Below are 25,263 nucleotides of genomic sequence, written 5' to 3'. Positions count from 1 at the left end.
CCTATATCCGCATATGTGTGTATCTCTTCCTTACCTCGCCATGAAAAGCATTCTCTATATATGGGAAAAAAAAGTGGAAAATAAAAAAAGAAAAAAGAAAAAAGGAGAGGCAAAGCAAGAGAATGAGTTGCTTGCTAATAGAGTTTCATAAATTCTTTGTTAATAGGATGTTTGATATCTTTTAGCATTCTCAAAATTTGAAGAAAAAAACATATATTTAATAAAAAAAAAAAGTAGGATTTTGAGGATTATGTATGACGATGACTCCTTTTCTTCATGCACCCTGTTTTATTAAATTACTAGTAACTTTAAGAACAAGAAAATTTTACTTAAAACCTTTCTTTCCCTTTTTTATTTTCATGTCTTTTAGTTTTAGCTACTCTATATCCAAATGTTTCGCTATATAACAGAAGCGGGAGACTGTTATATATAATCTAACTAATTAATGATTTCTGGGTGATTTTAAGTTTTCAATTTTTCTTAACTTCATTTTGAAAACATAATAAACATGATTAAATTGGTACTTAAGTCAATTTTCAAATTATTTTAACTCGTTTTAAAAAAAAATGTTTTATGTTTCTCAACACTCTCTCTCACTTAGCTTGCACCCCTCTTGCCAAAATCAAATATTCCTTCCCTTGCTTTTCCCTTTTATTTTTGTCACCACATACAATGAATGACGGACCTACATGTGAGTGAGGGTGTACACTTATATCCCCTTATTTCTTAAAATTCATCAAATTTATAAATAAAATCTTATATTTTTATATTTTATTTTGTTTATATTTATATAATTAAATCCATTAATTTTATTTTTTTATAATTTATACTTATTGACTTAGAGTCTTGGATCCGTTACTGCATGCAACGCAACTCTCATAACTGTTTTGTGATTCCTCCGCTAGCTGATGATACATCTCCAGCAATAGTTCCTCCATCCACACTAATTAATTACCCCAACGCCTCTCTTTATATATCTATATATATCTTTTAAAACAATCCTACAGAGAAAAAAATCTTATAAACAATCACTCCTAGCTACATATCTTCATCATATAGACCATTATACAACTTTTTAGGTACAAAAATTATCTATCATGACGACCACCAAAAATCAAATCATTATTATAAAACTTCTTACCCCATTGTCCAGAGGCTCTTCGCTATGCGAAGGTATGGGGGAGGGATGTTGTACGCAACCTTACCCTTGCATATGCAAAGAGGCTGTTTCCGGATTCGAACGCATGACCAACAAGTCACCAAGGCACAACTTTACCGCTGCACCAGGGCTATTATACCAAAATATATTATTATTGATGGCATAATTTTTTGGTTGATAAAAATAAAAAAAAGTATATGATTTGTGAAATAATTGTTGGTGTCAACAACTTTTAAAAGAAATTTTTTGACACTGAAAATAACTTTTTAAAACTATAAAAACAAGAAAAACTAAAACTAAAAATCGATTCTGATTTTTTTTATAGTACAATTGATTGTGATTTTAAAAAACTTAAAGTCCAGCTTAACATTTTTAAATGTTCGAGATAATTTGAAAGCTTTTTTTTGGATTTGCAAAAATCATTTATACGCAACTGAAAGTTATACACATTAAATAAAGTTATACGCAAAAAGCATTTATAATAATTTTTTTAAAGCTTATTTGAAAGCTTATTTAAAAGTACTCTTCTTTCGAGTAAGAACCATTAAATAAAATTATACGCCACCAAACATACATCTAAATAAGTTAACTGACTTTAAATTTCCCCCCAAAAAAACTGACTTTAAATTTATATAGAGAATAATAAGTTTACACCTTTAAATAAATTACTAAGTATAAAATCTAAAAGTATCGGTCTGATTTGTTTAAGTTTATTTTTTTAAAATAAGTGTTTTTCTAAATAAAATTAGTAATTTTATAGTTTTTAAATATATTTGTTTAAATTATTTTTATTTAAAATAAATAATTTTATGTTTTTCTTAATGATCAAATCTTATTCATTTCTTTTAAAAAAAATCAATTTTTTTAATTTTAAACAAATTTTCAATTATATGCTATTGACACTTTTTTTAATATTTTTTTTTGTAACTTTCTATGATTGTTGAAATTTATTGAAAATTATTAATTTTGGTGAGAAATAAAACTCTAAAAAAATGATAATTTTCAATTTATTTCAACCCATTATAAAGAAAATATTAGAAAAATGCTCTCAAAAAAAGTGAGATCAACATTTCTCATTAATGTTTTGTTTGGTAAGAAAAATAAAAAGGAGGGAATAAGAAATAATGTGAGTCTCATATGAGTTTCACACTTCATGTGTTATACTTTAATTCGTTACCAAACATAACATGAGTAAATTGATAAAATATCAAGATATAGAATTCATTCCTAATATGTTACTATTTGATAGATAACATAAGTAAATTCATAAAATATCAAGAACAAATATAGCATTCATTGTTACTAAGAGAAAAAATATGATAGATAAAAATCAAAAGAGAGAGTAAAAAATAAGTATAAAATGAAGTGAAAAAAAAATTTTTATTAAAGAAAAATAAAAAGAGATAAGAAAATAAGAGAAGGGTCAAAATAAGTAAAAATAGTATAGTGGATTTAACTAATTTCAAAATTAACTCTCTCCTTAATCTAAACAAACGCATCTTCTGTCTGCACAAATTTATTTCCCTCCGAAAAAAACAAACACAACTCAAAGTATCTTAAAAGAAGGAAAAAAAACAAACCCCAAATATCCATGCACTTCTGACACATGAAAACTTTAGCGTACTTGGTTTTCTTCTTTGCTTCTCAAACCTCTCTGTCACAACTCACAACTCACAACTCACAAGGCAGAAGCAGAACTCTGCTTCAACTCAGATACGGTGCTCCATTTAATAGTCGGTTTGTACAATTGGTTTCATTTTCTTCCCTTTGAAATTCATCTCATCACCAACAATTCACTCCAATAAAACATCATATCACAACCCTTCATTATTCCATCTAACAAACCCACCTAACATTTCTCCCTCTTGTTACTGTGCCACAGCTTGTACATTAACTTGCCATTTTCCAGCATAATAATGTTGAGGCAAAAAATGAACTTCCAAAAAGTGTGTTTTGTGAAGTTACTCATATTTGTCACTGATATATGATGGTAGCAATGTATTGTATACTGTAGCTCCTACAGACTGAGAAATTAAGCTAAAGTTTCAAGGATTTGAGTTTCCGACATTGTGGCCTTCTGCAAAATCTACATGGTGCTGCTCATTTTAGTGTGACTCTTCATGCTGCTGGTTGCAAAGTTCCTCTTTTGGAACGCCTGGTTGCTCTTTTCTTTGATTTGGTTCAAGCCCATTTTGGTGCTGTGGTAGCTGTGTCAGTGTCAACCATGAATATCTTGAGTTTTGATTCCTAAGCAAACTTACATGGAACAGAATGAGGTAACTTACAAAAGGAAAATGAAACCAATGAGGTTTTGTTCTGTATTTGGTATGGATCTTTAGTTATGACTGGTTCTCCTCTGTTTCTAAGGTCACCACTATTCTTCACTTCAAGTTTTTTTTTTTACACAAACTCAAATATATTTTAGGTCCCTATAAATGATCAATTTTTCTTTACGTTCTTAATAATTTTTTTCATTATATTAGATCAAGATATAATTTTTTTTAATCTCTGTCATCAATTAAGAAATGATATAACATTATCTGAAGTGTTAAGTATATTGAAAAGATCTATTATAAGACATGTTGTGATTCAAAATAAAAATTTTGATTTATCAGAAATTTAATACAATAATTTTTTTTTTATTAAGGATCTAAAACAAAAATCAGATATTTATCAAAGACTTGAAATATATTTTAATCTTTTTTTTTTCCAAAATCAAGCTGTCATTTTTCAAAAAATGTGTTCAAGTATTTGCTTGTTGAGTTCCAGTTACAATTCTCAGTCTGGTATAGCTCTTCATGAACTGTTTCCTGTGTCTGTCAATTTTTACTTTCTAGCAAACAATCTGAACCGAGGGGGGTTTCTCCCTTCAAGATCCCATGTTGTTTTTGGTAAAACATCTCTTTTCTTTGTTAATTAACTTTATTCTTCCTCTTGGTTGTCCTGAGACTTTTGACAATATTCTTGGAATTGGGAAGGTATAAGTCAATTTTCAGTGAGAAGAATCATGGATTTCTGACAACTTATAAAGGTAATACCTTTATGTGGATCCAAACTCGTCTAACCCGATATGTGTAATTTTTATGGGCACTTCATTAGGCCTAAGTTCAATTGTCATTCCTACATCTCTAATGTCTTAGTCCATTTCTCATGTTCTGCATGCAACTTCTCATTTTAATTTTTAACACTGCAAAAAATGTATATGAATTATACATAACCATATTAGTTTCTAAACTAAAGAAAATGCAACAATCTATAGGAATTCCATTCCAGACTAAATTGCTAAAAATCTATATGAATGACTAATTTAATTTAGTAAGTTTTATATTTTTATTACCGTTTTAATTTTTCATGGGTTTTGGTTGTTATCCCTCGTGCATATTATCTCTTTTCCTTTTTGCTGATTTATATAATCTTGTGGTGCCTCAGAGTTTAGGTAGGGATAGGGGTGGCATTGTTGTTGGGATGTCTGCCCCTATCTTTCACCTTTGCACACCCTTTTTAATTTTTTTTTCTTTCAATTAATCAGTAAAGAAGTTGAGAATTTTCTTTTTGCATTGCAAATGCAGGTCCAAAGTAGGGTAAGACACGAAACATGGAGGAAAATCCAACTATGAAATTATCATCATCATACCTATACCTCAAAATAGTTTGTGTATTTGGATGAGTGTTTCCAAACACGATTGATAACTTTTCATTTTTTATTAAAAGTAATTTTGAAATGAAGTGATTTATATTTAAAAAAATTATCTTAAAGTTTATAATAAATAAAAAAATATAAATACTTCATCACTTTTCTCCCGTTTACTGTTTTGCTTTGAAACAATCAAATATCTTTCCAACAATCACATTTTCTTTTCACAACGTGATTTTGAAGTCGTCCATTGTTTTTCCAAAACAAGCTCTTAGAACGCGATATCAATTGAATTACAAACAGAATGATGACATGAATAGCGGTTCTTACTTTTTTAATTTTGTTATTTTTCCCACTTTGGATTTCATTATTTTGGCTTCATTTTAATGTAGTGATAACGGACATTAGTAATTATGTATTACTAGGATACGTTGAAAACTAACTGTCATGTTGACAATTTAGGTCAGAAAGTTAGGACATTTACATATTAAATTTGTGAAATAAGGGATACATGTGTATTGTTATCTGGTGATTTGTACAAAGAACTCTTCTATATTGGAGTATATGACTCTAGGATAGCGAATTCTGTTGTATTTTGTGTTTTTTGATATTTAATGTTACTCTTCACTGGTCATAGGATTCCCTCTTTTGAATTTGGCTAGTCAGACCAAAATGATAGAACACTAACTTAAGGAGGCGAGGAGTATCCCCCACTTAATACTTATTCCATTTTGATCATTTTCCTAGTTGATATTTGCAGGACTGACATATGCAAGTGGTACTATAATAGGTGATTATTGCAGCTTAATAATAATCTCTAGGATAAATTTTGAATTATTATAAGATTTTGGTTTTGATCTAACTCAATCCAAAAGCTAATTTAGAATATGAGAGTTGTCTCCATCGAAATATTTTTGTTTGGGATTCAATTTTTTCACAGACAATGTATTCTACCACAACTTCTTCACAGCCAATAGAAGAACCTGTAATGTTATGAATTCGAATCTCACATATTTCATCCTGAAAAGTGCTTTACTAATTGCATATGAATGTTGGTCAATTGTTAAGAATAGACACGTATTCCATAAGAATATTAGTTGAATTATATTGCTGAGGTTATTAATAGGTAATTTGTCACTACTATTCTAAATGCTCTTAGTCATGAAATATTTTATGGTTCAGTGAGCCTTTGAGATCCAATCCAGCTAAATTTTTTTGGATAATAAAAAGGGCTTTACTTAACTACCCCCAACCTCAACGTTAATCTCATAACTTTACCGGTGTGATCATTTTAAAAGGGCATTACTTAACTACCTAGAATTCCAGTTAGAGACAAAAAAATGCTTAGGATTTAAGTACTACAGTCTCAAATGACAAATTAAGCTGCTAAACACTGATGATCCTTACATGGAAAAATCTGGTGATAAAGAAACTTCACAACTGAAATCCCAATAAATTGAAAAAAAATGGGGGCAGAGGGGTGTGAACAATTTTATTTATTTATTATTTTTCTTTTTGTGAATGAGGGCTGTAAATACTAGTGAAAGGTTTCCTGCATGAATAAAAACCTACAGTGTTACTTTTCTCTTCTAACTTCACGGTGTCCTACTGATAAACTATTGGTAAGCGAATATGGTAGTATAATATTGTCTTTGATATATATATATATAGAATGGACTATGGGGGGCTAACAGATTGTTTTCTTTAATTTCCCTCCTTGCCTATCCAAAATGTGTTGGTTTTGGCAAATCCTTTACATAGTAGAACTTCCTAAGAAATTTAAAATTAAACTAGGGTTTCCAATGGAGGTGGAAGCAGATAGTACAACTGGAGTACTAGTAGAGGATTCCTTTGTGGGTGGAATCTTGGGAGGCTGCACACAGTGATAATTATAAACTAGAAGTTATTACTTTCATTTTCAGTTAGGGTTGGATATAGTGTTGCACATATTTACCAACCAAATGTGGGGAGTACTAGTAGAGGATTCCTTTGATTTTTTATTTTCAGACTCAGACAAGTTGCACATATTTACCAAGTTTTTAAAATTTGAAGATTTCTTAATATGAGTGAAACCTTGAGTTTGAACTCAAGAAGAAATTCAAAATTAATGTTTTAGAAATAATAAGAATATAAACCTATTAATATCAACAAATCATGGTATGAGGATACTAGACTCGATTCCCTTAAACAAGATTTTAGGTTTAAATCCCTATTAAAGGTAGTCAATCAAATTCTGTAACAAAAAATAATCATCAGTAAAATTGATAAATATTATATACTAATAACATAGTAACCAAAAAAATGTAAGACATGAAAGTTTAATGTGAGTACATTGAAATTGTATTGGTAATTCATGAGTGTAGTATTGAGGTTCATATAACTCATTGTCCAAGAGGTTATACACTGTTGTATTTAGAATTTGGGGAAAAAAAGTGAAATTAATCAACAATCAACTTAATATTCAATTTCTCAATAAATATAGCTTGGCAACACATATTGACCTTGTGAAAGGAAACTCATGCTCCATTTTCACAAAACATAATTTTTGAGAGGAGGATCAAGAAATTTTAAGTGAGTAAATCCTAAACCAAGAATTAATCTTGTAATTTATCTAGATGATCAAAGCTTGTGATGATATTTTAGGTTTCATAAAAAAGTCAAAAATCCTAATTGTAATAATTATCAAAAGAAAAAGAAACTTAATATTAAATTATATTTGTCCTAATATGTCTACTCTTATTAATTTTACTAGTCACTTACCATAACTAAGAAAGTTCAAGACTCAAGGAAAGTCATGCATTTATTAAACCCCAGGAGGGCAACTATACAACTGCTGAGTCTAAAGTATAAGTATCAATACAACGGGTCATTAGACCATAGGTTTTGAGGATATTATCAAGCAAAACAAATCATTCCCATAATTACCACTACCATTTATAATAATATATCCTCCTATAACATGCATCCTCCCAATACTCTTCTTAATACTTCATAAAGAAAGTATTAAAGGAAATTGTAAAAACATTTTAACACTTTGGAAACAGAGAAAAAAATTAATACCTTCTTCATTTTATTAATAATTAGAAGGATTATCAGGAAGATATTGTAAGAGGATTTGGAATTATTCTATCATTATTTTTACCCTTATTTTATTTTCCATAGCCAGGGAATAAATAATCTTCTACTAGACCTGATGAACGATGCGCCTTGTTCTTGTATCCGGAAGTCCAATGATCAATTCGGTCTCCACATCTGAACTTGGACTACCTGCATTGTATTGGGGTTGATTCACATTCTGATTCTTTGTTTCTGTTTGTAGATTGATTCCATGCTGCAGAGAATTTCCTTTTTAAGTTTTCATTCTAACGTAAAGATTTGTAAAGCAATTAACCAAGAAAGATATGCCAACTAAGGGGGGCACGCTTCATGTTTTTGATACCAAAAGTTTAAGTTTAGTATTTCTATCAGGAAGGAGAGCATATATATATATATATATATATATATATATATATTGGTATACAACAATCACACTGAAATTTGAACATACAAATGACCTTTTGCATATTAGTACATTTTACCCTTAATCGCCCCACCCAAGTGAGTGAGAATATTTGATTTGATAAAATATTTTATCTTTTCATTGATAATAACAAAAAATGTCATCTTATTCTATTTTAATTTTAGTTTTCAAAGATTTGTTTCTAACATTTTCTTATACAAATTTTTAGTAAAAAACAATGTAGTATTTTGTAATTAATTTAAAAATAGAAAAAATAAAAACATTTTCTCAAATTAATCTAGCTTTAAAATACTATCCAAATGAACTATAGGCCACACAAAATTAATTCCAAATAGCAGTAACTTCACCTTCTCAGCGAGCCTGCCATTTTCAGTGAGCTTGGCATTTTCATCAAGTAGGACTTTTTCTTGAATTAAATTACAAACACAATAGTCAGAATCTTTTATATGTAATCCTTATAGAAAACTTTTCAACTTTCAGAACTGATAGAAAAGGAATTGAACCTTGAAGCATTTTTTTCATGGCATCATAAACTCAGAATTATACAGAAGTATATATTTAGAATTTTTATATTTTCTCCCTCTTATTTTTAGATATTTGAACTTTACTGTCCATAATTTCTCATTCTGTTATCAAGTGTCAAATTTTAATCAAGTTTAAGAAGTAAAAGGAAATGTCTTTAAGTAAAAGATTTTGTAACTAAAGAAACTTTTTTTCAGATGTAACTATATATAGAGATTAAAGGTCTTAAATCTGTTAGTGCCTTAAGCACTAGGAAAAAGTTGTTTTTGAAGAAACCTAAGACCAATGTCAAATTTGAATCATGTTTAACATTCTAAGCACATCAAACTTCTCCAACTTGAATATGACTCCACTCATTTCCAGTAGAATAGACCATAACTTCGCAAATCATAACTAACATCCATAACTTAATCGGTTTTTCCTTTCACTAAGTTGCAATGACAAATATAGTGATCTCTACCCTCCTCACTGACTCAAAACAGGTTATAACCATTTTGATGAAATGTAAACAGCTTACCTTTCCTTTTAGTTGCTCGATTTGTTCCTTGAAAACCTGGATCTGAAGAAATGAAAGTTGAGATACAAATATATATTAACTTCAAAATTTTAATAATAAAATGATGGATTTGGCTCCTCTAAAGTGAAGGTACACTTCAGAAAAAAAAAATACAATAATAACCATTAATTAAAAAATGTGAGATTTGTGATACAATAAAATATACATGTAATAAAATCTAAAATTAATTATAACCATTGATTTTTGAATTTCGAATTAACATTATTATTGTATTTTATCCTCTGAAGTACACTCCCTTCACTTTGAAGAGTCAAATCCTAAAATGATAAATGCATGTTAATTAGTCATTCTAACCTTTCTTGTTCTAACATTACTTAAACTCCTCTCCAACTGTTGTTCTATCCATTGCAGTTCCTCAATGGAGCAAGCCCCCAACCCTTCCCCCAAGAACTTCCTGAGGGAATGAAATTACAAATGCAACCATGTTCTTCCATTGTGAGTGAGTGGAATTAAACATTGAATGTACAAAATTAATTAGTCAACATGAATAGAAATTAAAAAAATTTAACCGTTTTGCAGCTTCAAGAAGGCCAATCTTCTTCATCATGTTTGCTGCCTCTTGCTTCAAATGCTGTAACATAATTAACAATTTATTCAAACTTCAGGACTCAAGTGTCTATGATATGCAAATACAATAAGCAAAAGTAGAAATTAACAAACTCCAATTAGCCAATTCCCCTAACATTAACTTTTAAAATGTGCATATTTACAGGGATTGATAAAGATGAAAACTGCATGGCCACAATATGACATTTAAAGATCAGCTTAAAGTCTGTTACTACTTGCATCATGAATCTATGCAAAATTAATTTAGAAATGCAAGCATGAAGGGCTAGAATTTATGTAATTTACAACATAGGTCAAAAAGTTTTCCCAAAATTCACTGTTTACCGTATTCTAACAAAGAAGCAATGGTGATGTTTCATGTGTGTGAGAGAAAGGGGATTTCAGGTATTATACTATCAGTATTATGATTTCTAAGGATAAATATGTTGGCAAAAACCTTTTTATTAACTAGCTAATTAATCTGCTAATGGTTATCATGATATGTGCTTCATAGTGACTCACCTACCTGTGCATCTGGCAAAAGAATCCATCAAATACAAACAATAAACACAACACAGACTTCTGTATCATTTGTAAGGGCAAAGAAAGTAAGAAACACCCTTGAAAATGAGGTTACTCGGCTTCAACTGACACTATTCTTTTGCATTTTTATACTTGCTAAAACATTTGACATTTGTAACTAGAAATTATATTTATGTAAAAAAAAAACATTATGTATCTAACCAAAACAGGATTCCCTGCAGGTGGCTATATGACTGGATTTTTTTGTTTTTTTTTTTTTTATGAGTGGCTATATGACTGTGTAGGGTCCTGCATTCAACATCTAATGGTTCTGATATTTTTGAGCTTATATTTTATTATTAAATTTTTAATGTACAAAAAAATTAAGGGTAGAGATTTTTTTACTTTCTCTTTTTGACTGTACAGAAAGAGAGAAAGAGTGGGGTGGTTTTGTAATTATATTAAAACAAAATGTTAAAAAATTAGAGAGAAAAAATAACAAGTTTTTTTTTTAAGGAAACCCAGCCACCCCCTCTCATTCTCTCCTCCCTCTGTTGCAAATTCCCCCTTCCTTGTTTTTTGTACTTTCTTGTTGTTCCTTATTTTTCTTCTCGCGGCAACTATTGGTAATCAAGTTTAAGGTAAGTTCTTATTCTTTGATTCATGCTTCCTTTATTCAAATCCCATAATCTCTCAAGCTTTTCTACCTCCAAAATGATTGGTTGGTAAGTGTTTTGGGTGCAAAAAAAATGAGATTTTTAGTAGTGGGTGTTAGTAAATGATAATGAGAAGAGTGAATTTCTTTGTTTTTCTCACTGGTTCCTTACAGATTCTAACCATTATAATTTGGGGATTTTATTTAACTCAATCATTTCTTCTTTTTACTGTTTAGAGTCACTTGTTCGCAGTTGCTTCGATCTCCTACAAAAAGCAGTGAAATTGGTTCTCCATAGTTGTAAGTGAATAATTTAATTAGTGAACTTTTTATTTAATTATTTCTTTTACAGGAAGAACGAACTTTTTAAAAAATATGAATCTCTATTACTCCAAAAGATATTAATGTAGAAAGGATAACTTAATATTAATATGGATAATTATGCTACTATCACTTGTTTATATTTTCTATCGAATTTGGAGTTTTATAGCTTTTATCTATTTTCAATGTGCTGAATAATTTTACCATGAAGAAGGATATTGTGTTTCAAATATTCTATTGGTATGAGTTATACAATTTCTCGGCTGATTTCTATCAGAACTTGTGATAGTTGGATTGTGTTTTTGAACAACATGATTAAGACTTCAGAAATATTTTGAGATCGATGGATTCAACTTGATGGTTGTTTTTTTCCATCTAAAGGTTATGTTTTAAGGTTCATGATGGTTCTATATGTTAGAATAATGTTTGCCATTAGCGAATGATTTAACAGCTTATGTACATAGAGCTTATCTATTTACACTATTGGATGAACAGATCTTTTGGCTTTCTTGCCAAGTACTGAGTAAAAGATTCTATTAGTGTGTTTGGCTACACATTTCGAATGTGATTTTAAGAAGCTAATAGTTATAGCTTCTTCATTCCAAACATGATTCCATACTTCTTAATTGGTTTTCAAAACATGCTATAAGTACATGAATGGACACTGCGGGAGGCATTGCCCCTGGTTTAAGATTTCCTTTAGGGTGAATAAACCTAATATGTTTTGATGAGTTGAGAATACTTTCATGCTTGGACTTGCATAGTTTTTCACGTATAGCCCATTAATTAAATCACAGTTGCAGATCATTTTTGCGAATTATGAACAAGATTTGAAAAATGGAAGATTTTCATTTTATGATATGAATTGTTGTGACTGTGAGTTTAGTTTTTTCAATTAACTTATCCTTATGTTATGCTAGTTTCTGAAAATGTTCTTCGTGCAGTCAATTGTTTCTCCCTCCTGTTTATTTTATTTATTATGTCCTCATTGAATGTCTATGACAAGTCATATTATTCTTTCCTCCAAATTCATAGGTTGCTAAGTAGCAGGTTCTTGAGATTTGCAAACTTTCGAGTTGTATTTCTTTTTGGTAGGGAGGGTTTCATTGTCAATGAGAAGAAGAGTATAGGGGATATAAATTGTTAGGAAATACCAAAACAATTTTTCCTGTAATTAAAATGGACAGTAAGAGGAATAAAGGAAGTAAAAGTAGAAGAATGAAACTGAGTATTTTAAATGTGAAAACCCCCCACTCAAAGTAAAAGGGAAAAATTAATGGACTTAATCCAAAATATATGTCTTCACTATTAAAATTTGGATTAAGCCTTATTTGAATAAGTTTCTTCCTAAACACTTATAAAAGAAAAAAGTAATTAGAAAGAAACACAAAATAAGCTTCTTCTATAAACTAAAAATAACTTATGTATAAGTTAAATTTTTTTTGAATAAACTAAATTTATTTAGTTTATTCAAAAAGATTTTGACTTTTGCATAAGTTATTTTTAGTTTATGAAAGTTTTTTTTTCATTTTTTCTGTTTATTGTTTTTTTTTTCTATACTTCATTTATTTTTAAAACTAACAACTAATGAAATAAGTTTTTCCAAGAACCATTAAAAACTTCATACTTCATTTTTTTTAAGTTCAATTTAAAAGTCTCAAGTTCAAAGAATAAATTTTAAGATGGATATATTTTTTCTTCATTTTTCCCATGCATTGAAATTATGGTGCTTCATCAACTAAGAGAGGATTCCAAGATAAACCATGTTTTCCTTTGTTGATATGTATTCAGTATTAGAACCTGGATATACTATTTTTTTTTTCTTTTTTTAGTATAGCTATCATCTTTTTGGTGTTTATCATTGATCTATGTAATCAAGAAGTGAATTTTGCATGATGATTCTGATAATTTAGAGCAGAATGCTAGTGATGCTCTCTTTGACACTTGTTTTCTAACAATACTATTTGCGGTTGATTGAAATTTGTTGGAAGTCATCAATTTTAGTGGATCTCATTTCTCATTTGATGATTTTTTTTCTAATTTAGAAGGGACCAACCAAAATTAATGATTTTTAATAAATTTTAAACAATCGTAGAGAAAGTGTTAGAAAAAGAATGTCAAAAGAGAATCTCACTAGTATTGCTCTTATTTAGATACATGTTTTTGAATGGGTTATATTTAGAAGTTTGTTTTACTCAAATTTTAATTAGGAGAGATTTTGCCAAAAAATTTGGTCTCGTGTTTAGATTAATATTGTATTTTTAGTAGAACTTAATGTTAGGCTTGTTAGGTTAAGTTATTGCTGAAGCCTATGTAAAGGAAGAATAATTATTTACTTTGGTCTTGAACAATAGAGGCTTATACACTATAGTCCTACACCAAAACAAGCAACCCGAAAGAAAAAACATTGAGAAAAGCTAAAACTAAAAGCATACGCATTTTCACTTTTCACCAGCATGAGTGAGTGTAATCATATCATAAAGTTTTTTTTTTTATAAGCAAATGTTAGTTATTAATGATTAATTTTTTGTTAGCGGAAGAATCGAATCCGTAACTTTTCTCTCTCTCTCTTCTACTTTTACCACTTAACTAATCTTATAATTCTTGTAATTATATCATAAAATATGTAAATAGTCATAATGAATAGGGGATTTAGAAAGTTGACAAATGAAAACCACAAGAGATATAACTAAAACTAACCTGCATATTTTGTTCAACTGATCTGAATGTAGTTGGATTATCATGCTTGGTATGCCTGCGGTATCGTTCAATTGAACACTGTATGCTGTATCATTAAAGCCAATATTAAGTAAATAAGCACCTAGAAAATGAGAATATAGACAAGAACATGATCAATGTCTTCCAAGGGTTATGTTTGACAACAAGCTAAGAAAATGAAAAAATGAAAAGGGGAAATCAAATATTCTCTTTGTTTTAATTTAATGTAATATTAATAGAAATAAGAGAAAATAAATGTAGAGCAAACAGAAAAGTCACAAATCAATTGACTTTCATTGACATGCTACTTGAAAGAATAGTGTTATTTAGAAATAGTTGAAATGAATGCCCAAATTTTATTTATTTATTTCTGGAGGGATTATAATGGTGAGTTCAAAGTAAAGATCTCTTTTTCATTCCTTTCATGTCCTTCCCAAACAATACCTCTAATCTTCATGTCTCCCTCAACAGCTTTTTTCCTATAACCCTTCCCAGCAAGCTCTATGAGGGGAAGCACTCGCAATTAGCATATAAATGATATTATCTACCATACAATTACTAATTAGCAATGCAATTCCACAAGGAATGCAAAAATACTGTTAGAAGTTAATTTAGTAATTCATTCAAGAATTGTCAAGCATCTCTTTGGCAAATTCAGAAGTGACAAACTGATTTATTATAATGAAAATGTATGTTACATGTTAAAAGTGATATAACTTTGTTGTGAGAAATTTAATCAATATTCCTTTCAGTGTTCAATCTAAACTCAGAATTAATTTACCTTAATTTGACTCAATTAGTTTCAGATTCTCAAAGGAAATATATTAATAGCTTGGTTGAATTGAATGAGCCTTGTCTTGTTCTCATATGTTTGTTTCAACTAAGTGTTTGGTTTGATGTTATTACATGCTACAAGGTGTTCAAACATTAAAGTTATAGAAAGCTTAAAGTATGGGACAAACAATTAATGTTTTGAGAGAAAAATACACACTAAAAGACCAATTTAGATACTTGTCAAAAAGTACTCAAAAGGGAAAATAAAATGAAAACCGAATTTTTTTAATAAGAAACAATCAACTTATTCACCTTTACTTTCAAAGATTTTAGATAAGTACTTCTACTTTTGAAGAAATTAGATTAACACCACTACTTTTGAAGAAGTTATATAAAATAACTTCTAAAACTATGAGGTGAATAAGTGATGATTCCAATTTATATAGAAGTTATTCATTTTGCCTTTCTATTTTTTTTAAGTATTTTTTAAAAATTTACCAAAACTAAACCTATATATGCACTTCTTACCGAGGAGCTTGTAGCTCAATTAGCACTGATCTACCTAGCTTGTCTTTCCATCTCCCTTACCAGGTACACTTCCTAAAAAACAGTAATTAAAAATCACTTTCAAATATCCTCCGTACAGTTGCTTATCTCCTTTACCACTTACCAGTTACACTTCCTAAAAATAATAATTAAAATTCACTTTCAAATACCCTCCGTACAGTTGCTTCTATGCATAATTGTCCTTGAAACATTTAATAATCTATTCTGAGTTTTTCTTTTCATTGTTCTTTTGCCACTATTTAGTAAACCAAACTTTTTTGCATCAGCACTTTGATATATTGGATGTTCCTATCATACAACTCCTGTGTGTACCATATACTACACACAGAGTTTTGTTTTGTTTTTTTTTTTTTATAAACTTTTACTAATTTTATTCTATCATTTATCAATGTTTATAAATTAGATCTGGATTGGTGTATCAATCCAATTGGACTATTTCTTCTCTCTAGCTGACATCTATGTATAAGAGTTAGAGTACCCATGTACTATTTTAATATTCATCATTTGATTATATAAAAAAATGTTCGTAAATTAGAATTTGAGTGTAGAGTGTACTTTAAAAGGTAAAGTACTATTGATTGAGAATTTACTTTTGCGGATAAAAAATTAACAAATGTTATTATTATTATTATTTTTACTGAAAACAAATGCAATTTGGTTACTGTTGATTATAATGCCTAATAAACAGATTAGGGCAGGTGGAGCTAGTCTGCTACCGGTAGAAGTGGTGTGGCATTATAATCAAGTTGTCGATATGGAAGGCCTTGAGTCAATAAAGTTCAGTTCAGCTAAATTTGAGAGTTACTGTATTAATTAGGACTAAAGTAGTTTTAAAACCAAATACAAATACATTGTTTTAAATACTCGATTATACATTATTTAATTTCAAACTAATAATATTATTAGGGTTAAATATATTTTTAGTGTTTATAACATACCTAGTTTTTTTTTTATTTTAGTCTTTTAAAATTATTTCTTTGACATAGTCTTTTGTAATTCAATTTTTGTTGTGTTAGTACTTATTAAATGCAATGACTAAGAAAATCACCTCAACATGTCAAGACATGTAACTTTACTCAATTTTTGTTTCAGTCTCTCTAAATATACGTTTTATTTTAATCCCTGACTCTAACTCACCCTCTTTCCTTTATCCTTCCACTTTCTTAGACGTAATGGTCTTTGTTTCACGGTATAATTCTGTATTTTGAAGAATCACATTTTAAAAAATATTATACTTAGGTATATTATTCTCATAAACTTGTTTGGTTAGTATTTAGTGATCCTTAATTACTTGAGATAGTGAAGATATTGAGACATTTTCGTAAACATAAATAATAGGTGTTCAGCAATGTTAAATTTGTATTTTTGTTATTTCTCTATAAATATCTTCATATTTCGATCCTTATTATGTGTGTTATCCCAACAAAGCGTCATACACATCTATAAACGTGTCTCACTTTGAGAAGAAAAAGTTAGTGTGTCCATTGCTGTATACAAGTATAATTTATAGGAATTTAAGAGATTTTTATGTTCCATTGTGATTTTGTGATTTGGTGTGATTGTGTAAATTCTAGATTGAATTGTGATGATTTTTCTTCTTTTCTGTTTGTCATTTATTTCTCTAATAATAGTCATTGCAGGGGTAATGAGGAGGTTGTTGGTGTGAATCTGGAAGAGTTTATGTGAACTTTAACACACCAATTCAAATGTGAGCATAGTGGAGGAAGGACGCATTCTAAGTTGCATATTGTCATTAGCACACCAAAATCAGTGGGGAGCACGCACACACCTCTAAAGCAAAAGGAAACTCCCTATTCTGTGCATGTTAGCAATGACAAATCTAGAGCAACCAATGCATATTTTAGTATGCCAGAATAAAGCATGACCACCCCTATTTTTGTTATGAAACATAAATAAAAACTTATTAATCTCTCAAGTTAACTCTTAAATAATTTTTTTTTTAAATAAACTCGATAAACTCTCAAGTCAAATAATAAGTCAACAAATTTGAAATCAACTATAATTCTAATCCAATAAATCCCACAATGACAATGTTTTACCATGACTCAAATAATTTGAAAAAATTAATTTCTTTTTAAAATATTTTTACTTTAATAACTTGTGTATTTATCAACTTATATATAATTTGGTCATTTACTTATTTTGATATTATTTAGCATTTAGTACTAATGTATTGTTACACTTTACTATTCTGATTTATTATACAAATCAAATATTAAATTATTGTTATGATAAGAGTATTTTGTAAGTGATATGTCATTAAAAGGTTTTTTAGTATTATTTTTTCTATTAGAGTTTAACAACTTTCTCAGACTTGATAGTTGAAAACTTGATTATTCTAAATTCATCTATGCATGTCATGCTTGACTTTGCTCGATTAAATCCCCAAGGGACTGACATAGAAGATGCTTGAAAACACATAATAATCTCTATGCATTCTACTAAAGGAATTCTTTCTTGAGTGTTTTGTGACAGCTATGTTACCTTTCTTCATGATAGGCAAAAACCCTAGACTGGTCAAGGATGGTTGAAGCACTTCATAGAAGTTATTCTAGCATCATCAAAACCAAAAACCAAGCCAAGACTGAATATTTAAATCTAAATCCCCTTAAATCATAGTTCGATCATCTATGCATGTCATGTGGATTACAGCACAAGACACTTATTGCAAGCTGCAGTAGGATTTTTAGGAGAAGAGGTAAGTAGAGGGATAGAATTTTATTTAAAAAAATGACATAATTAAAACAATGTTCTAATTTTATTTATTATGAAACATAGGTTGGTAAGTTGAAGGTATATTTTGAGTTACAAGCATGCCTAATCATAGAGGCATGTCCTGTAAAATAAATTAATTTTACTGCTAAGAATGAGTTACAAGACATGTCTACTTATAGGCATCTTCTATAAAATTAATTTTGCTGATAAAACAAGTTACAGAATTTGTCTACTTACAAGCATATGTTACAGCACATATCTACTTGAAGGTTTCTGATCAAATTACGAAACTTTAAAAAGAATATCTCTAAAGTTTTGTACTCCATTTAGTTTGTGGGATAAGCCTATATATTGTTATGCTGTAGTTTATTTAGTTGAAGCTTCTCGCATCCTTGCCTTTATTATTCTTATAGTTTCTTGGAATGTACAACAATTTCTAACACAAACAGCCAAGAAATATGCTTCTATAAGTTATTTCAGCATTAGAATTACTAACTTTGTTCTTTATTGTTTGTTCCAATGTAATTCACTAGCATATATAGCCATATATATATGGTGATGAAATATATTAATTAGGCTATGTTTTTTAGGTTTAAATTAGACTTAATGAACTAAATCAACTATGGGCGGAGTGAACTGCAGTGTTTGTGTATGTGTATACAAGTCCAAACCTCATATTAATTATTTCAGACATTATACAGCGTTTGTGTATGTGTGTACAAAACATAGAATTAGTATGATTTTTCAGCAATACATGCACCACATGCATGACACGTGAGAACAACATATATACACGGTAGTGCTATATAGACAGATAATTTTGAAAGAAATCAACCATAGTTTGGTCAAGATTCGAGGGTGGTAGTTGAAATTAAAGTAGAAGGACCATTCGTCAAGCCAAAAGTGACTAAGAGCAAACAATATGTATCATAGCCCTAATTCCCCCGTCACCTCTCTCTCTCTCTAGAAAAGCATTGTCTACCTTTTTCTGTTAGCAAAACAAGAAAATGCATTCACTAAATTGAGCACAAAGGGCACTCAAACCCACCAACATATAGATGTAATAGACCCAACTTAGCTTCCCTATAAAAATAAACTATAAACTATAACTACTAAAATCAACCTTCATTAGATACATAAATAAAAGTTTCAGGTTTAGTACTCCTCCTACCTTAGTCAAATTAATGAGCCCCAAAAATGCTATAAGACTATATATAAAACCTATTGAAGAAAGGGTATCTGAACCCGGCTTTTTTGCTTTCAACCACAAGCATTTAAGAGTAAACCTTCCTTTCTACCTTATATACCAGGATAACTGGATAAGGTGTTGGTTTTCACTTTTCATCACGTGATGGAAGCTTTTGGTTTTCTACTATCTTTCCTCTAAACTAGGAAAAGGATAAGATCTTCACTTTGGTGAGGGTGAAGGACAATATTCCTACTGAAACTATGTTGCCTAAAAGAGGGACTAATTAAGAGTAATGAAGTTAAGGACAGTGTTGTGTTGGAAGGATTAGGTGCTAAAGCTGAACTTTTTCATTTAATTAAACACTTCTTTGGAGAGGAGACGTCATGAAAAGGAAAGAAAATAAGGGTCGATTTGAGAGCAGGTTTTTATTTTCATTTAGAATTTTTTTCACTTTATATTCTGTTTACATTTATACAAGAAATTTGAACAAATTTTTATTTTATAATTTCCTTTACAAATTTTTATTAATAAGGAACAAAGTAAAAATAAATTTTTTATAATTACTTTTATCAAGGAATAAAAATGAAAAACATTTTGAATGTGACTGTATAGTGTTAGACTCTTAGTGCACATTAAAAACACTATCATTTTCTTGAGAGACAAATAATATTATTCTATTAGTTAAATATTTATTAAACCCATCCATCAAAAATAAAATGAAAAAGAAAATCTATTGAACCCACTATTTTGTTATACAAGTTAAAGAAACACTAGTCTTTGTTAGAGAGAGGACCTTATATCTTTTTAATTTTCTTCATATTAATATTTTTTTCTCCTTTCAACTTGTTGATCGAGTACAAAAGTAAGTTGATTTACCAGTACTGAGTAAACAAGGGCAAACTGCAGGAAAAAGAAAAAGAAAAACAACAACAACATCTATGCCTATATATATTTTTTGCCACATTTTAGTACCCAAAATTTGAAACCTTTTAACTTGTTTTGTAAATGCAGCAAAAAGAAGACAGAAGCAGATAATAAAACTCACATTCAAAACGTTAGCATTTTAAAACCAAGAAAAAAAAAGAGGGTTTGGAGTCTTAAGAGTAATATACATGTAAAACGTTTTCTTTTTGTCAAAATTTTAAAGGAACATAGCAACATAAAAGAGAATGTAAGCTTTAAGTTAGCAAATGGTTACTGAAATGTGAAAACACAATTAAAAGCAAAATAACATCATACATGATGCGTCCAATCAAATGGCTGAGATCTCCCTACAAACACACGATTCTTGACTGTCTTAATTAGTATTTGACTAGCTCATCTCCAAAATTATTTTCATGATATCAACCCATGATAAGATATTCTTTATTAGTCCCAAATGAATGTGGTAAGAAGTTTTACCTCGGCGATAAATTCCATCAACTAGAACAAAATAAGTTTAGCTGCATGTCACCTAAAATGTTCAAGTTATGCTCATCAATATTGAAAGAGAATTAGTGATAATTGTAACTGTAAAAAGATTACGATTTAGGATTATGAAAAAGGGGGCCAAGATTAACAATTTTCTAACAAAAACTAAAGTTCGCCAAATTTGTGAAGATAAAATCTCATCAAGTTGTTACATGATCAGGAGACTCATCCTATAAATTCTTTGCTTTCATTTAAACAAAAAAAATGCACTGCAGGTGATATTATTTAGAAGCTTTTGTTTAGAGTAGATACTAACACCATGATAATTTTAAAAAGCTCGTGATTGATGACTTGCAACTATAATAATAATAATAATAACTTATCCCACTAGGATTCAACTTACAATTACAAGAGAAAAAAAATAGTGATCAAATAACACTAATAAATAAATAAATAAATAAATAAATAAATAAATAAATATATATATATATATATATATATATATATATATATATATATATAAATTTCCAAGGCATAAGAAGTGCCATTTTCTGTTGATTCATTATTCTTGTATGAAGGACCATAAGAACTATTGATATAAATTCACTTATGCTAAAACATATGCATGCACATGTCTTCTCATATCATTTTGTATTTCAGTCAGTTTTTTATTTTTTTTTTCCTTAGTTTGAATGGTTAAGAGAGACGACCCCCACACACACACACAAAAAAAAACAAAAACAAAAAACTAAAGAGTATTAAAAATATATGTAAATTTCACAAAAACACATGAATATATATGATCGAGCATAACAAAGTGTTACATTTATATTTAAGTTATTTCCCTTTTCTTTGTTAACTCTTTCTCAAAGGTCAGTTTGCTAACAATTCAATTACTTTATGCAGCATTTCATTATGCTGTTTAAACATTCACTTAACTTAGTTTTTTAAGAAATGTTCAAACCGTACACAAAAGTATATCAATGCTACAAATTTCAAGACAACTGACGGCACAAATTTCAAGTGCTCCTACAAGAAGAAACTCCAAGTTCAAACTCCAGCTAGAAAATCCACTTGTATATCAATGCTAAGGGAAAAAACTAAAAATTCCATATCACTTAAGTTGATATGCTAAAAACACTGTCACTTCAAAGTTTTTATACATAATGAAAGCTACACCAAGCTCACATATGACTCTCAGTTGCTGTCTAGGACTTGATTGCTAAATTGATTAGATCTTAAGTTGAACATTTTCCTATTTCAACTACATATATATAAATATTATTTCTTCTTACTATAATTTTTCTTCTACTAATCTTCTTAATACTTCATGTAAAAAAAATGAAAAAGTACTAACACATATAGTATTTTGAGAACATTTAATAACTTCTTCATCCAGTAAGTAGGATTAATGGAAATATATATGTTACTACTATAACATTAAGTAATTCATACATAAAAGGAAAGTGTAGTATTTAAATTTAATGTTATAAATGCACCTCCATCATGGTTTCTTTTTTTAAAAAAAGAGCTTTCTATATATGAATTCCTCAACCAATAATGTCAAGACAACGGCATAACCCTGATAATAATAATAATAATAAACCTTGGAATGAGGTTAGTGTGTGAATCCTTGCTATACTAAAAACTGTGGTGATCACACTCCCTGCACATTATTTCATGGAGCATCACAAGCTCCTCGCAGATAGAGTTACATTTTCCTTTTTTTTAATATTTGGAGCACATATTAATTACTCTTTTTAAGGTTTCCCTCAATTTATTCGATTATAGAAAGAAGTATAGAGAGTCCGACCCTACTTAGTCCTAAATAAAAATATTTAATGATCAGGAGATATGACTGGAGGAATCAAATCATCGTTATGTGATGCAGCTATAAGAAATACTTGCTCTCTTTATCTCTCTCTCTCCATCCCATGAACATTTTATATGTCAGTGTTTAGTACATATGATACATCACTAACCTACATGTACAACCTCCTTCTTTGCCCGTTACTGAGGGAACAAGGTTCCTTTATTTATTCCAACCTTTCACCGTAATGTTTTAAATTTGTTGGGGAGGTGTGGGGTACTTCTTAAGAATTTGTTAAACTCTAAACAATTGTATAGGATTGATTTGGTTCATTAATTGTAGATGTAAAACATTGTTCATTACAATCAACTATGCTATTTAATATCATAATAGTTATATTTGGATATCCCAATTATACAAACACCACATTAACACTCATCATTTTTTCTCTATCTCTTTCTCTTTGGCACATATCATATTTATATATAGTTCTCCATCTTCTTTCTCTGGGTTTCTATTAACATGTGAGTTCATGCATCATTTCAAGTACCACAAAATCCCTTTGCTTAGCTAGCTAGCTCCAATAGTGCACCACAAAATAATAATTAAAAAAAAAAGAAGTACGAACAACAAATAAGACTAGATCCTACCCAGTATCCCCCACTGTGTTTTCATGTTTATGACAACTACATGACAGTATATATATATATATATATATATGTACAATGTAAAAGTACATACATGCACATGTATATAGGTGTGCATGAAATTTACTAGCACACAGGTTATAGGAACACCAGGTATGAAGAGCGGATGCTAAAATCACCAGAAGCAATCACACAACACAATTAAATTTATGAACAAGAAAAGGGAAAGTTGAATTAATAATATAAGGAAGAGAGAATGGTGATGAGCGAGTACCTGGAGCTAGCAAATTCATAGAGCTTCCCACTTGAAGAGAAGATGATAAGAGCAACCTCAGCATCACACAGAACTGATAGCTCAAAGGCCTTCTTCAGCAACCCATTTCGCCGCTTTGAGAAAGTTACTTGCCTGCTTGTGGCGTTCTCTATACGCTTTATCTGAGTCTTTCCCCTCACCATGATGATCTCTTCTTTGAGTTCTTTCTGCTGCTGACTCAAATCAAAAACCATCAGTACCCCAAAATAGATATCAAACTACAAAATTACTTCTATATTTCACACACATACATAAACACGGTTTGGGTGGTTAAAAAAGAGAAGGAAGGAAAGGTCGCAGATTTGATCTCTCCTATCAACAAAAACTAACAAATTAACAATTAACATTTGTCGATAAAAAACCACACACATAAACACATGTATAAATAGGGTCAAGAAGAGAAAAATTACTTATATACACACACATGTATAGGGTCAAGAAGAGAGTACTCACCAAGTAGCTATAGAGCAAAACCAAGAAATTAAACCTTGTGATGATGAGGAAATTGAGAGATTTGCAGCAAATCTGAGTCTTCCAAGTAAGACTTGAAGACACAGAAAGCTATAACAGATAGGAAAATGCAACAGATTAGAATCACTATTATTAATCACAAGACTCTTTAAAAACCCCCCAAAAAAATGTGAAATATATATGAGGGAAGAAGGTTACAAAGAAATGGGAAGTCAATGAAAAAGCAGAAGAAAACAAATCTAAAACTAAAACAAAATCCTGAATCCTTACCTAAGTACAGATTTCAATGAAAAGAAAGAGAACCAATTGTTCAATTAAAGTGTGGTAAATTCAAGTTTCTTCCCAACAAAGGATCTAAACACCCAAAAAGGAAAAGTTTTTTGTTTTATTCCTAGATTGGTAGATACTTACCAGCCAGAAAAGCAACTTCAATTACAAGCAGTGTTCTCTCAGTAAGCAAAGGAAAAAAGTTTAGTTGACAAAACGAAGCAGATATCCACCAAATTGGCAAAATCAAGGGAAAATTTATCTTTAGAGCCAAGGAAGGGAGCTAGGAATAATAAAGGCTCGAGCCTATAAAAGAAAAGGAAACAGAAAAAATAAGAACCAAGAATCCAAAGAAAGCAAGAAGAACCTCAAAAGAGAAAGAGCATACACACACTGCACACTGCAGAGAAATTGAAGAAAGAAAGAAAGAAAAAAGGGTATGCTAATGTTACATAATTGAGATATGACCTATCTGTTTTAGCTAAGAGAGAAAAGAAAGCAAAGCACAGAAGACACACCAGCTTTCCTTATTCATCCACCTTTGTGTTTCCAACACCATTTTAAGAAACAAAAATATATTTTTATATATGGTTATGGAAAAATTGAAACCTCATCCCTTGCTTGTTTTGGTAAAAGTAGACGCCAACTGGCCCCAAAAAAAGAAATTTTTCCACATTAAAGCACGTAATGGAATATATATATATATATATATATATATATATATGAAAATGATGCTGCGATTTTTCTATAAAAGCACTGCGAAAAAAATATGCATGCATATAAAGGACGACAGTGAAGTCCATATGGAACCTTTCATAAAAAAATAATAATTAACAATATATTATCTTCGCCAAATCACCTCTCGCAAGTGGAGGGTTCAAATTGTTTGGTTGGTCATCTGATTT

General features: G+C 29.6%; 1 protein-coding gene across 14 annotated transcripts; it reads right to left on the bottom strand.

The window, feature by feature from the left end:
* Positions 1-2,538: 2,538 nt before the first annotated feature.
* LOC100816440 (MADS-box protein SOC1) lies at positions 2,539-25,021 on the bottom strand. 14 transcript variants are annotated; one of them, XM_041014334.1, is made up of 10 exons: positions 24,503-24,870; positions 24,074-24,181; positions 23,582-23,790; positions 14,157-14,241; positions 9,922-9,983; positions 9,707-9,806; positions 9,346-9,394; positions 8,661-8,713; positions 7,984-8,124; positions 2,539-3,366 (listed from the first exon to the last, which is right to left on the bottom strand). In XM_041014334.1, exons 3-10 carry the CDS (start codon positions 23,761-23,763, stop codon positions 3,265-3,267), a joined length of 774 nt encoding a protein of 257 aa, XP_040870268.1. In that variant the 5' UTR covers positions 23,764-23,790; positions 24,074-24,181; positions 24,503-24,870; the 3' UTR covers positions 2,539-3,264. The 14 variants fall into 14 exon arrangements, 13 of the variants coding, with proteins under 13 accessions (XP_040870268.1, XP_040870267.1, XP_014628928.2 ...); XM_014773440.3 differs by lacking the exon at positions 8,661-8,713 and adding an exon at positions 24,877-25,021 and having other exon boundaries at positions 2,545-3,366; positions 9,353-9,394; positions 24,503-24,664; XM_014773436.3 differs by lacking the exon at positions 8,661-8,713 and having other exon boundaries at positions 2,545-3,366; positions 9,353-9,394; positions 24,503-24,664; positions 24,827-24,976.
* Positions 25,022-25,263: the final 242 nt, after the last annotated feature.

The sequence above is a fragment of the Glycine max genome, chromosome 3, assembly GCF_000004515.6.
Source record: "Glycine max cultivar Williams 82 chromosome 3, Glycine_max_v4.0, whole genome shotgun sequence".
NCBI lineage: Eukaryota > Viridiplantae > Streptophyta > Magnoliopsida > Fabales > Fabaceae > Glycine > Glycine max.
Note: the sequence above shows the minus strand (reverse complement) of the source record. Positions and strands in the feature narration are given on the sequence as shown.

Bases quoted from the DNA above. Each gene is read 5' to 3' on its own strand.
- LOC100816440 (XM_041014334.1), bottom strand. From the start codon at position 23,763: ATGGTGAGGGGAAAGACTCAGATAAAGCGTATAGAGAACGCCACAAGC. The intron at 9,807-9,921 runs GTTAAATTTTTT...TCATTCCCTCAG, and splicing joins CTTCTTGAAGCTGCAAAACG to GAAGTTCTTGGGGGAAGGGT. The intron at 3,367-7,983 runs GTCTAGTAGAAG...ACACTGACACAG, and splicing joins CAAGGCGCATCGTTCATCAG to CTACCACAGCACCAAAATGG.